Here is a 14,715-nt window from a genome sequence, read left to right as displayed (position 1 = left end):
CACATCACAGCACTAAGCAGTGTTGCACCCATATTGTACTGTCTCAGTACTTTTATATTTGTGTGCTGTAATACTTACATTTTATTCGCAGTTATTTTGTAAATAACACTATTCTTTGCATTCCTGGTCAGATGCTAACTGCATTTCATTGGCTTTGTATCTGTACTTGGCACAATGACAATAAAGTTGAATCTAATCTAATCTAATTATTTTGCCCAATCCTGACAGTCCCAAATCCCAGTAGATTCCTTCTTTCCTGTAAATACCTGGTCCAATGCCAACTTTGATGATGTCAGCTCCAGCCAAGATGAGTTCCTCCACCATCTCACCAGTCACTACATTTCCTGCCTGGGAAGATAAAATGTACAGGATAGGTTAGTGAACAAAGGGCTGAAGCTGGGAGAGGATAAATGGGATTACTTCTGCAGTGCTCACTGGTTAACTACAACAAAACTCATTGAGCCACAGCCAATAAGCTCCTTGAGCTGCTGCTTTGAAACTCCAGAGACCGTGATTCATCCCAGCTCTGGTGCTGTCCATGGGCAGTTTACTTCCGGTCACTGCACAGGTTTCTCCTGGGTGTTCTGGTTTCCACCCAGTCAACTTTAAACTCCCTTTACCCACACCCTGAAGCAAATATTTATTTATTCATTTATAGACCCCTCCCGTTGCCCAGCAATCCTCAATTTCATTCTAACCAACATCACAGGACAATTTACAAAAACCAATTAACCTACCAACCGATACATCTTTGGACTGTGGGAAGAAACCAGAGCACCCGGAGGAAACCACCGCAATCCTGGGGAGAACGTACAAACTATTTACAGGTAGCAGTGAGACAGTAAGAGTCATGGTAATACTGCATAGAAACAGGCCTCTCGGCCCAGCTCATCCATGGTACTATCCTATTGTCAGAGTGCATAATTATGGAGACATGAATTGTGTGGGACATTGAGGAACCACATAGCACAGGAACAGGCCCTTCAGGCTGTGATGTCTGCATTGAACATGATATCAAATTAAACTAAACCTCTTTTAGAATCAAAATCAGGTTTCATATCACACCATTGGTCATGAAATTTGTTAACTTTGCGATAGCAGTACAAAATAGAAAACAGACTGCCAATTACACTAAGTATATACAGTATATGTATGTTATATCATTAAATTAAATAAATAGTTCAAAACAATAGAAATAAGGAATGTAGTGAGGTGGTGTACATGGGTTCAATGTTCACTTAGAAATCGGATGGCAGAGGGAAAGAAGCCGTTCCTGAATCACTGAGTGTGTACCTTCAGGCTTCTGTACCTCCTTCCCGATGGTAACAATGAGAAGAGGGCATGTGTTGGGTGACGAGGGGTCCTTAATGATGGATGCAGCCTTCCTGAGGGACTGGTCCTTGAAGATGTCCTGGATACTACTGAGGCTGGTTCCCATGATGGAGATGACTCTCTGCAGCTTACTTTGATCCCGTGCAGTAGCTCCCCAACCCCACCCCACCATCAGACGGTGATGCGGCCCGTTAGAATGCTCTCCAGGGTATATCTGTAGAAATTTAAGAGTGTTTTTGGTGAAATTCCAACTCCTTTCAAACTCCTGATGGAATATAGCTACATTCCTTGCTTATTCATGTGTTGACCTTCACCCCCTCCCCTGGCTGACCATTCCAGGCACCCACCACTCTCTGTGGCAAAAGAACAACTTGAAGCTTTCACCTTCTCACCTTAAACTCATATCCTGTAGTACTTGACATATCCTCTAGTGCTGATTCTCTATACCTCTCAATTCAATAAACCCACCAGGTCCCAGCTCAGCCTCCGACACTCCAGGGAAAGCAGCTCTACAGGTCCATTCGAAGGAACTGGGACCCCAGAGCCCAATCCACCTTCCCTGGTCTTGAGGTCCTCTTGTCACTTCTGCTGCAGTTGGAGCCATTCCTGTGGCCCTGCAACACCGGCTTCAATGACAGCTACACAGACCCAAACCCGATGGTGCTGGGCTACGGCTGCACAGACGGTCAGTGAGAAGAAGCAGTCGTTCGCAAAGGTCCATCAGGAGTACTCAAGTCCTTATGTAAGTGACACCGGATACGCACTACAGGACATACAGTCACAGTTTTCCAGCACAGAAACGGGCCCTTCTGCCCAACCCATCCATGTTGACCACGCTGATTACCTGAAATAGTCCCATTGCCCGTATCCCTCCAAACCATTCCTATCCACGGTACTTGTCAAAATGTCCTTTACCGTCAGAAGGCTCGCTGCCACTCTTACTTCCCCTGGCAGATAATTCCGTAAATCTCCCGACCTCTGTGTGGAAAAACTTGCCCCTCAGGTCTCCTTTACATCTTTCCCCTCTCAGCCCCAATTAGATTTAGGTTTAGACTGTCACTATTCACCTCATCTGCACCCTCATGATTTTATACACCTCTGTAGGTCTGCCCTCAGTGCCCTTCGCTCCAGTAAACCCAGTCCCAGTTTATCCAGTCTGTCCGTATAACTCACCCCTCAATGGTCTCTCATTAGACGTGACTGGTCTTCAGCTCCATTTCCTCACCTTGGTTTCATTTTCCTCGATTGCCTTTGCCTAACTAAAGAACCCATTCGGCGACCACACTTCACAATGGGTGGATTAGACTGAGCTAACCTACCCTCACCGGGGTGTTGGGTTTAGAAATGAGACTGGAGAGGCTGGGTTCAGGCAGAGGGCGGACGCAAAATTACAGGGAGAAGGACAGGGCAGAAAGCAGTAAGCAGAGATGCCTGTAATCAGAAGAAGCAGGTCTGAGAAGTGGAGGCAGTGACACAACATTCATGAAGGAGTTTTTGCTGGTGTTGTGGATTGTGAGAAGCATTCTCTTAAGCAAAGACGTACCGGTTGGTCGTTGTAAATTGTCCCGTGATTAGGCTGGGATTGAATTAGGAGCTGGGCTTGAGGGACCGTGAGGGCCTAATCCACACTGTATCTCAATCAATAAATAAAATAAAGCTATGGAAAGGTATTGAACAACTAGTTAAGTGGGACATTTCAATGCTGAAGGGAAGCATTGTCTTTTAGAAGGTAAAACATCTTGAAGAGATGGCAGGATCCCAGGGAACAATGAAGAAGAGGGATTTTGGTGTAGATATCCAAGGTAAATAGGGTGGGGTGCTTATTGTGTTCAGATTTGATCACCCAGTTATACAAAGCATGTGACTAAACTGTCAGGAGGGTAAAAAGGATTTACAAAGCTGTTGCCAGGATTTGAGGGGATGAGTTATAAAGATGCTAGAGTGTAGGAGACTGAGGGGTGATCCCATGCAGGGGTTCCCAACCTTTTTGATGCCATGGATCCCTACCACTAACCAATGCGTCCATGGACCCCAGGCTGGGAACCCTGTAGGGATATAAAATTACATGTGACATAGATAGGGTGAATCTGGCACATCACCGAAACCCCCCCACATGGACACTGTCTACACCTTGTTGCCGTAGAAAAGCAGCGAGCATAATCAAAGGCCCCACTCACCCTGTTTATTCTCTCTTCCCCACCCCCCCCATGAGGCAGAAGATACAAAAGTGTGAAAGCATGTACCACCAGGCTAAAGGACAGCTTCTATTCTGCTGTTATTGAATGGTCTGCAGAGATTCAGCGTGACATTTGAAAACTTTGACAACCTTCTATAGATGTGTAGTGGAGAATGTATTGACTGGTTGCATCATGGGAACATCAAAGACTTTGAATGGAAAATCCTGGAATTCAGCCCATAATCACAGGTAAAACCCTCCCAACCTTTGAATACATCTACGTGAAACACTTGTAGGAAAGCAGCGTCCATCGTCAGACATCCCCACCACCCAGGCCTCGCTCCTTTCTCACTGCTGAAAGTTCAAGAGCCACCAGATTCATGAGCAGTTACCACCCTTCAACCATCAGGCTCTTGAACAAAAGAAGATAACTACAGTCATCTACTGAGATGTTCCCACAACCAATGATCCCATATTAAAGACTCTTGTTATTTCATGTTCTTGTTATTTATTGCTATTTATTTGCATTTACATTGTTAGTTATCTTCCACACTCTACCTGATCTTTCATCAATCCTGTTACAGTTACTATTCTATAGATTTGCTGATTATACCCACAGGAAAAGGAATCTCAGGGTTGCATGTGGTGACTCTGATGATAAAATTTACCTTGAATGGTGGTTGCCTCATACGGTAAGATGGACTCTAGAGCTCTGAATGGACCTTGTTATGGCCTTGCACCTTATTGTCTGCCTGCATTACACTTTCTGTGTGACTGTAACACTGCACTCTGCATTCCCTTTTCGCTTTCCCCTCGCTCTGCTTCGATGAATTGATGTGATGAAATGAATGGTACACAGAACAAAGCTTATCATTCTACCTTGGTACACGTGACAATAATAAACCATGTACCGATTTTTCTGCTCTCCACGGCCGGAGCCCAGAGTCTGGCCCTTACCATGATGGTGTGATTCGGGAACTTCTTCCTCACATCCTTCACAAACTCCACAAAGTGCTCTGAGTATCCATTGGCCACGTCCAGGCAGATATAGTGGACCCCGGGCAGCAACTCCAGCACTGACGTCAGCCTCTCAAAATCGTTGGGCCCAGTGCCGGAACTGGCCGCCACATTCTGTGGGGGAAAGAGGGAGGGTCTACTCACAGCCCGAATTCCAGTGCCTGCCCACCCCACCCCCCAACTAACTTTCTCCCTCTCACCTTAAACCTACAGTGTCTAGTATTTAACATCTCCACCCGGTGTTTCCACTACAGTGACAGGACTGGTGAAAGGTGCAGAGGAGATTCACCAGGGTATTGTGCAAAATGCTGAGAGAACTCAGCAGGCCAGGCATCTTCTAATGAGATGAGTAAACTGGAGACGTTTTGGGCCGAGACCCTTCATCAGGACTGGGACAAAAGATGAGAAGTCAGAGTAAGAAGGTGGGGAGAGGGGGGAAAGATGTACAAGGTGGTAGGTGATAGGAGAAACCAGGAGAAGGGGAGGGGTGAAGTAAAGAGCTGGGAAGTTGATTGGTGAAAGAGATACAGGGTTGGAGGAGGGGGAATCTGATAGGAGAGGGTAGAAGATCATGGAAGAAAGGGAAGGAGGAGGAGCACCTTGAGGGAGGTGACGGACAGGTACAGATATAGGAGAGAGAAGGAAACAGGAATGGGGAATGGTGAAGGTGGGGGGCAGTTCACCAGGATACTGCCTGGGATGGATCATTTTGGTTATGAGAGAAGAACTAGAGCGGCTAGAATGGTTCTTCTTAGAACTGAGGAGGATGGGAGTTGGAGGAGGAATCTTGATGAGACACAGATGACAAGAAACTTGTCCCCAATATAGAGATGTCTGAAACTAGATAACTGAAAGGCACAGGAAAGGAATGGGTACTTTGGCCACCACATTTGTGCTGACTATGAAACCAATCCAAACTATTGACTAATCCCATCCACCTGCACGTGGTTTGTATCTCTCCGTCCATGGCCCATTCATGTCTAACTGAATGCCTCTTCAATACTGCTAATGTATCGGCAGTGTAGTTCAGGTACCTACCACACTCTGTATAAAACAGTAAAAGACAGGGGAGAGGAAAGGGCTGTCTAAGTGCCAACTTTTTTCATCTCTTTAGGTTTCTCCTTCCTTCACTTTATGCTCCCCCACCCCCACACACACATACTTCTCAACAGGGACTCCGAGCCCCAGTCTGCCCGTCCTGTCTCTGCCACTCGCTCCCCGGTTACCTGCAGACAGTCAGGGTTACTGACTGCAAACTCCTTCCACTCCTCCAGGGTGTAATGCTTGTGGATGGTAGTGAACAGCGAGAACTGGGAGAGGAAACAGGCAGCAACAAGTCAGAACCAGCCAGCTTTCAGCTTGGAGAGAGCTTCTACAACTCAGAAACAAACAGGAACACAGAAATACAACTGCAGTAGCCGTATACAGGCCGTCCCAAACACGTTCCACGTACAAATGGATCCCGTTACGTTATTAAATTCAAGCCTCCGATGTTTAGTTCCAATAAACAGCAGAATTAGCCTCCTCTCTCTCGATCTCTCCACTTTCAGTGATTGTTTTTTCTTATTCGTATTGTGTTCTTTTGATGCCTTTCAGTACAATATCGTGGAGGAATGGTTACCATAATGTGTGCTCTTTTTTTGTGTATTTTCCGACTTATGGACACGATCAATTCATGGATGTCTGTAAAAGTGAAATACCTGGGAGTGACCTGTACACAATGTGGTTACAACAGCAGCTCAGAGGCCAGGAATCCTGTGGTGAGTAACTCCCCAAAGCTTTTCCGCTATCTAAAAGGCACAAGTCGGGAGTCTGACTGGTGCTCCCTGGTTTACAGAAGGGAGTCGGGAGTCTGACTGGTGCTCCCTGGTTTACAGAAGGGAGTCGGGAGTCTGACTGGTTCTCCCTGGTTTACAGAAGGGAGTCGGGAGTCTGACTGGTGCTCCCTGGTTTACAGATGGGAGTCGGGAGTCTGACTGGTGCTCCCTGGTTTACAGAAGGGAGTCGGGAGTCTGACTGGTGCTCCCTGGTTTACAGAAGGGAGTCGGGAGTCTGACTGGTGCTCCCTGGTTTACAGAAGGGAGTCGGGAGTCTGACTGGTGCTCCCTGGTTTACAGAAGGGAGTCGGGAGTCTGACTGGTGCTCCCTGGTTTACAGAAGGCAGTCGGGAGTCTGACTGGTGCTCCCTGGTTTACAGAAGGCAGTCGGGAGTCTGACTGGTGCTCCCTGGTTTACAGAAGGGAGTCGGGAGTCTGACTGGTGCTCCCTGGTTTACAGAAGGGAGTCGGGAGTCTGACTGGTGCTCCCTGGTTTACAGAAGGCAGTCGGGAGTCCGACTGGTGCTCCCGGGTTTACAGAAGGGAGTCGGGAGTCCGACTGGTGCTCCCGGGTTTACAGAAGGCAGTCGGGAGTCCGACTGGTGCTCCCTGGTTTACAGAAGGGAGTCGGGAGTCCGACTGGTGCTCCCGGGTTTACAGAAGGGAGTCGGGAGTCCGACTGGTGCTCCCTGGTTTACAGAAGGGAGTCGGGTGTCTGACTGGTGCTCCCTGGTTTACAGAAGGGAGTCGGGAGTCTGACTGGTGCTCCCTGGTTTACAGATGGGAGTCGGGAGTCTGACTGGTGCTCCCTGGTTTACAGAAGGGAGTCGGGAGTCTGACTGGTGCTCCCTGGTTTACAGAAGGGAGTCGGGAGTCTGACTGGTGCTCCCTGGCTTACAGAAGGGAGTCGGGTGTCTGACTGGTACTCCCTGGTTTACAGAAGGGAGTCGGGAGTCTGACTGGTGCTCCCTGGCTTACAGAAGGGAGTCGGGAGTCTGACTGGTGCTCCCTGGTTTACAGAAGGGAGTCGGGAGTCCGACTGGTGCTCCCTGGTTTACAGAAGGGAGTCGGGAGTCTGACTGGTGCTCCCTGGTTTACAGAAGACCTGAGACTCAGAAATCCAATGATGCTAATTCTCCCACAGACCTCTAAATACCGAAAGGTACGGATACTTTCACAAACGGCTTGGTTAAAAGGAAATGATTTGTTGGAATTTTCTTGCCTGTCGGCACTTTTGATCTTTTATGACCACATCTCTGAAGACCGGCTGCAAGTAAAGGAACTTGTTGTTATTACTGTTGCATACTTCTTTTCTGTTTCAAATTCTAAAAGCTCAAAGTCCAAAATACAAACCCCATTTCCAGAAAAGTTGGGATATTTTCCAAAATGCAATAAAAACAAAAATCTGTGATATGTTAAATCACGTGAACCTTCATTTAACTGACAAAAGTACAAAGAAAAGATTTTCAATAGTTTTACTGACCAACTTAATTGTATTTTGTAAACATACACAAATTTAGAATTTGATGGCTGCAACACACTCAACAAAAGTTGGGACAGAGTTAAAATAAGATTGAAAAGTGCACAGAATATTCAAGTAACACCAGTTTGGAAGACTCCACATTAAGCAGACTAATTGGTAGCAGGTGAGGTATCGTGGCTGGGTATAAAAGTAGCGTCCATCAAAGGCTCAGTCTTTGCAAGCAAGGATGGGTCACAGCTCACCCCTTTGTGCCAAAATTAGTGAGAGAATTGTTAGTCAGTTCAAAAGGAACATTTCTCAACGCAAGATTGCAGAGAATTTAGGTCTTTCAACATCTACAGTACATAATATTGTGAAAAGATTCAGAGAATTCAGAGACATCTCAGTGCGTAAAGGGCAAGGTCAGAAACCACTGTTGAATGCGCGTGATCTTCAAGCCCTCAGGCGGCACTGCCTAAGAAACCGTCATGCTACTGTGACAATTATAGCCACCTGGGCTCGGGACTACTTCGGAAAACCATTGTCACTCAACACAGTCCGTCGCTGTATACAGAAACGCACCTTGAAACTGTATTACGCAAAGAGGAAGCCATACATCAACTCTATGTAGAAACACCGGCGAGTTCTCTGGGCCTGAGCTCATCTCAGATGGACCGAAAGACTGTGGAACCGTGTGCTGTGGTCAGATGAGTCCACATTTCAACTAGTTTTCAGAAAAAAAGGGCGTCGAGTTCTCCGTGCCAAAGATGAAAATGACCATCCAGATTGTTTTCAGCGAAAGGTGCAAAAGCCCGCATCTGTGATGGTATGGGGGTGCATCAGTGCCCACGGCGTGGGTGAGTTGCATGTATGTGAAGGTACCATTGACTCTGAGGCGTATATTAGGATCTTAGAGAGACATATGTTGCCATCAAGGCGACGTCTCTTCCCGGGACGTCCATGCTTATTTCAGCAGGACAATGCCAGACCACATTCTGCATGGGCTACAACAGCGTGGCTTTGTAGACACAGAGTGCGTGTGCTCGACTGGCCTGCTGCCAGTCCAGATCTATCTCCTACTGAAAATGTATGGCGCATCATGAAGAGGAGAATCAGACAACAGAGACCACGGACTGTTGAGCAGCTGAAGTCTTATATCAAGCAAGAATGGCCAAAATTTCCAATTGCAAATCTACTACAATTAGTATCCTCAGTTCCAAAACGATTAAAAAGTGTAATTAAAAGGAAAGGTGATGTAACACAATGGTAAACATGCCTCTGTCCCAACTTTTGTTGAGTGTGTTGCAGCCATCAAATTCGAAATTTGTGTATGTTTACAAAATACAATTAAGTTGGTCAGTAAAACTATTGAAAATCTTTTCTTTGTACTTTTGTCAGTTAAATAAAAGTTCACGTGAATTAACATATCACAGATTTTTGTTTTTATTGCATTTTGGAAAATATCCCAACTTTTCTGGAAATGGGGTTTGTATTTTGGACTTTGAGCTTTTAGAATTTGGAACAGATTATACAACCTCCAGATTTATCTCCTAACAAGCAGCCACAAAACAAGAACTCCAAAAGAACCAATTGAAATGAAGACCCACAAACACCCCATGTGCATAGAGAAAAATAAACACACTGTGCCATCAATCAAAGTAAGCAATTAGCATTTAGAATGAAAGTGAGTCCTCAGACATGAAGCCTTGAGCAGGCCCACAGCCTCAGAGCAGCAAAGAGGGGAGTAACGTTATGGAGCAGCGAGCAGAACCATCCCAACCCTTGCCTCCGGTCCCGACATACAGCCCTTCCAATCCATCTGGCCCAATGTTTAAACCGTCCAGAGACTGGGTTGTTCTTTGCAGCAGGACCCAGGCCATGTCGCATCGAAGCTCTCTGGACCTGGACCCCGCCAGCATGTTTCCGCCCGTACCCAACCTCTCTGAATCCACCTGGACAAGTGCAGCTTCAACCACAGGGCACAGGATTGGCAGCCTGTCCACAACCGTCCACCCACTCCACCACCGATGCACAGGAATTGAGGTCTACAGTCTTACCAAGGGAGGGCACAGGCGAGGAACGTGCAGTCACAGTGAACATCGCTCATGGCAAAAGCTGGAGGAGGAGCCCCTTCTCCTGTCTCCAGCCCTCCCCTTCCACCTGGACACCCTCTCCCCAACTCCTCAGCCTCTCTCAGTCTTTTCACTTCCACCTGCTAATACAACATTGGCCTCTTTGGCTTCTCAGCTCTCACCCACTCCAACCTGACTGCCTCCACCTTTGTCATCAAATCTGTAGACAAGGGAGGGGTAAGAGCCCACTTTCATCTCCAGCAACAGCAGGCCCGCTGTTTCTGCCCACTCTTGCCTCAGCCAACTCGTTTCTTTATACTATCCTGTCTCCCCTTGTCCAGTCTCTTCCTGGACACCTCTCATGCTCTCCGCTGATTCCAATATCCCAACTGGCTCATGGAGATTCTATTTAACCCCACCACCCCTGCCGGAGTAGAGGTCGCCGCGGCAGCTCGCCAGAGTCCTCTGTCCTGAGCCGGGTCTTTCAAGTTATCAATGTAACCAATGTTTAAAGATCTTCCCCCCCCCCAGGGTTAAGGACTCCGGGGGTTCTGTAGTTCTGTGTTTTTAGGGGATGAGGTTGTTAGCCCCATGCCCCACCCTCCTCGTTTTGCAGCCGGGCCTGGCACCGTTCATGGTGGAGTTCATCTAGGCTGGATACACCTTCATCGCACATAAGACAATAGACAATAGGTGCAGGAGTAGGCCACTCAGTCCTTCGAGCCAGCACCGCCATTCACTGTGATCATGGCTGATCATCCACGATCAGTACCCTGTTCCTGCCTTCTCCCCATATCCCTTGACTCCGCTATCTTTAAGACCGGCCTTTGTGACCTCCATGATTTGTTTAAAGACAGTTTCTTGCTTAGTTGTTCCAGATCCAGCATCTGCAAGTCCTTTGTGTCTTCAGGGAACAGAAGCAATTTGATAAGAATCAAAGGAGGAGGGGCCTCCCCACCTGCTGAACACCCGGGAGCAGAGCAGGGGGTGGGCCAGATCTGGATGAAAGATTGTGCCGTATAAACCACTTCAGCCCACCAACCTAATCCCATCTCCCTGCTCCGGACCACGTCCCTCCATTCCCTGTCCGTTCATAACTGCTCGCTGCTCTCTGAGGGTTACTCGTCTCGGTACTGAACCGAGGCTGTGGCCTGCACCTAACAGGCTCCTGGATCGGCTGTGACTGGTTTTGTGGCTTCAGTTCTGAATGTTGTTCGTTTTTTCTGTACACCGCGCGTTTGACGGTCTTTTATTTCCCGGGTTTTATTGGTTTTCAGCTCAGGGCTAGCAACCCTGACTGGTAAAACAGAACTGTTAGGGAAACAGCAATGAGGAACCCTTCTACATCCGAGTTTGACGGTATTCCTGAATCTGCACCCGGGACTCGTAAAGCCGTCAGTGAAAACTGAGACGAAGCTGCTGACACGATGAAGGAAGCCGTCAACACCGCCAAAATGGTCAGTAAGTTTGTTTTGTGGCTGTCTGTAAGGAGGCAAATCTCAAAGTTGTATCGAGTATACACGCTGTAATAGTAAATGTACTTTGAACTTTTAAATGCCACTCTCATACATGCTTCCACTGCCACCCTGGCACCCACTGCTCTCTGCCCGAAAAAACTGGCATTGTAAATCTCGCTTAGACATTGCTTCTCTCACTTTAAACCTACACTCCCGAGCACTGGACACTTCTCCCTCGGGGGAAAAGACTCAGACTTCCTTGTTTTTGCTGCTGTTACTTGTACACTGGCCAGCTGTTGTTCTGCTGAACACTGGGGGCATCCTATGTTGGCACTGGTGGGCTGCCCGCCACACATTGTGTTGGCTGTTAACACAATGCATTTCACTGTTTGTTTCCAACTGCGGTGTGATTAATAAATTAACTTATTTAATTTACGTACGTCACAAGCCTAAGAGCCAAGCTATGTTGACAACATCATAAGACCATAAGACAGAGAAGCAGAATTAGGCCATTCAGCCCATTGAGTCTGCTCACCATTCCATCATGGCTGATCCCGGATCCAACTTAACCCCAGACAACTGCCTTCTCACCATATCCTTTGATGTCCTGACCGATCAGGAAGCTCTCAACTTTCGCCTTAAATATACCCATGGGCTTGAGCTCCGCCGCAGTCTGTGGCAGGGTATTCCACAGATTCACTGCTCGCTGGCTAAACAAAAATCCTCCTTACCTCTGTTCTAAAGGGTCACCCCTCAGTTTTGAGGCTGTGCCCCCTAGTTCTGGACACCCCCACCATAGGAAACATCCTCTCCACATCCACCTTATCTATTCCTTTCAACATTCGGTTAAGTTTCAATGAGATCCCCATGCATTCTTCTAAATTCCAGTGAGTTCAGGCCCAAAGCTGCCAAACGCCCTTCATATGTTAACCCCTTCATTCCCAGAATCATCCTTGTGAACCCCCTTTGGACTCTCTCCATTGACAACACATCCTTTCTGAGATAAGGGGCCCAAAACTGTTGGCAATACTCCAAGTATCAGATTATGGATTTTCTGTTAGTTTAAAGCAGGAATCACTGTGAGTCCCATTCACCCCACGTACTGTACCTTGGCCAGGGCTTTCGCCATCTCGAATGTTCCCACCGTGTCCATGTTGGCCGCTATGATGGGGATGCCGCTGTACGACTGCTTGGAGTTACGGAACACGAAGCTCCTCTTCAGGTCCACCTGCAATAGGTTCATGACAAGAGAACGGAACAAGACTTGGCCGGCTGAACACTGTCAACTCTTGTTCTATGAATGAAATGGTCCGCGACAGGACGGAGCTGAGGGGTCTCTACAGGAGTTTACCCGGCGGGGGGGGGAGGGGGGGTGGTGGTGTTGTAGAATCCAAATCCGGAATAAAGGGTGACATAGAAACATAGAAAATAGGTGCAGGAGTAGGCCATTCGGCCCTACAAGCCTGCACCACCATTCAGTATGATCATGGCTGATCATCCAACTCAGAACCCTGTACCAGCCTTCTCTCCAAACCCCCTGATCCCTTTAGCCACAAGGGCCATATTACAAAGGAGACTTGGAGGAATTTGATCTGCAGATGGGTGGGCAATCTTGGGAATTGTCTTCTGCAGAGAGCCGCGGAGGCTGAGTCATCAGATATATTCAAGGGCAGGACAGACGAGGGAGGCAAGGGTGATGGGGGTGATATGCAAATCTTCCTAGGTGAAGAATTTTCTCATTAAAATCCTTCTTGGGATGATTATTATTATCTGGTTTAGGGCGAGGCACTATGTTAATCCCTGAAAGTAACAACACCAGTGGTGTAACAAGCATTTGGCACATTGGCTTTTATTGGATAAAGTACCGGGTGCAGCGGCTGGACCCCAGGTTATAGTTATTGCTCTGCAGTTCCGGTTACCATGCTGCAGGAAGGATGAGGTTAAATTGCAGAGGCTGTGAAAAGGTTTCTCAAGGTCGTTGCTTGGAGAGCAGGGTTTTGAGTTACAGAGTGATCCGATCCAAGGTGTAGAAGACTACGGGATCAGGTGCTGGTCAAAGAGCTTGGTACGGAATGGGGACTGGATGCAGGCCGGTTTATATGAACCTTAGGAGGGCTTCCTGATATTCGTGTGCAAACAGATCTGGACAAAGTCTTTGCCAAGCAAAGAAGGTTCACCCACCCCAACCCAGCCTGATTCATCTCATCTCATCCACACCGCTGCCCCCAGCAAAAGCCTGTGGACAGTGTGGAATGCCAGGTAACCCCAGACTTTCCCTTCGTGCCACCGTAGAACCTTCCAGAAACCAGGCAAAATGCAGCAGTGTGTCCAAGACTACAGCGACCCGCCTGCTGTAGGGATGACGGTGGTGGTGAGGAGATGGGGGTAAATAAAGAGCCTCCCCTCCTGCACCGGTATGAACAGCCCCTGCGATGCTTTTGACCAACCCCCTCCACTGTAGAATGTGATTGTAGTATATTCCCTCGGGGGGGGGGGAGCGTAATTGTAATCCGTGCACAAGCCAGAATTATCTGGCCGGGCACAGGCATCAGCCACTCCCACCTCCCCCAGCTCCATTTAGCCAAGGATTGTTGTGGTGGGAGCATTCCATCCTCGAACAACGCTCGGTTTGTTGATGGGGGAGCTTAGGCGGATTTGCGGTCCCATTCCACCGTCCCATGACGAGGGTCCCTGGAAGCTGAGGAGACGGGTACAGGCAGGTCTGGGAGGCGAGGTTTTCCTTTACAAGCTGGATGCCAAGGTGCCCGCCACCCAGCGAGCCCTGGGAGATGTACCTCGCTCCGGCTTTTCAGCGTGCTCCGCTTGGGCCGGAGCAGGACGTCCTTGAAGTCCAGCTTAATGTCGTTGTCTATTCGGGGCATTTTCCTTTCGGGGCAGGGGGTTCTTTACGGGGTACTTGGCCTTTCTTGGGGGGGGGGGTCGCAAAATGGCTTCCGCCTCCTTCTCGCCACGTGATCGACCGACTTTGGCGCCTTCGGGCCCCGGTCATGTGATCCTCCAGCCTTCACGCGGTGGTCTCGTCTCGAGGGAGCGTCTCGCGCCGCCCGTCTCTGCAGCAACTCCGGTGGCAGGAAAGCAGAGCGTGGGCGCGCCTGACGTTGCGTCCACAACCCACCAATCGCGGCTCTCCCTTCACCGCGCCCTGCACGCCGGGTAATGTAGTCTATATGTCCTCACGCCTCCGTTGCGAACACCAAGCCTGTGGAAAATTGTGTATCAAATTTTACACGAAATAGCTTTGGAGACATATTTCATTTCCGCATTTCTAGGAAATATCGAATTAAATATTATAAATGATGAGTGATCAGTTGGAAGAGTCAGGAAAGGAGAGGCGTCAAATCATGTGGATAATCGGCTGAGA

At 48.3% G+C, this 14,715-nt stretch overlaps 1 protein-coding gene across 1 annotated transcript in view; it reads right to left on the bottom strand.

The window, feature by feature from the left end:
- The window catches only part of LOC134341255 (GMP reductase 2), a 31,889-nt gene extending 17,452 nt beyond the window's left edge, over window positions 1–14,437 (bottom strand). The window contains exons 1-5 of the mRNA XM_063039112.1: window positions 14,129–14,437; window positions 12,442–12,561; window positions 5,752–5,835; window positions 4,466–4,639; window positions 267–348 (exon numbers count right to left, since the gene is read on the bottom strand). Coding sequence (XP_062895182.1) covers window positions 267–348; window positions 4,466–4,639; window positions 5,752–5,835; window positions 12,442–12,561; window positions 14,129–14,215 — 547 coding nt within the window. The 5' untranslated portion in view covers window positions 14,216–14,437. The remainder of the gene's footprint in view (window positions 1–266; window positions 349–4,465; window positions 4,640–5,751; window positions 5,836–12,441; window positions 12,562–14,128) is intronic.
- Between the last annotated feature and the right edge of the window lie 278 nt (window positions 14,438–14,715).

This window comes from Mobula hypostoma (genome assembly GCF_963921235.1).
Source record: "Mobula hypostoma chromosome 10 unlocalized genomic scaffold, sMobHyp1.1 SUPER_10_unloc_4, whole genome shotgun sequence".
Lineage (NCBI taxonomy): Eukaryota > Metazoa > Chordata > Chondrichthyes > Myliobatiformes > Myliobatidae > Mobula > Mobula hypostoma.
Note: the sequence above shows the minus strand (reverse complement) of the source record. Positions and strands in the feature narration are given on the sequence as shown.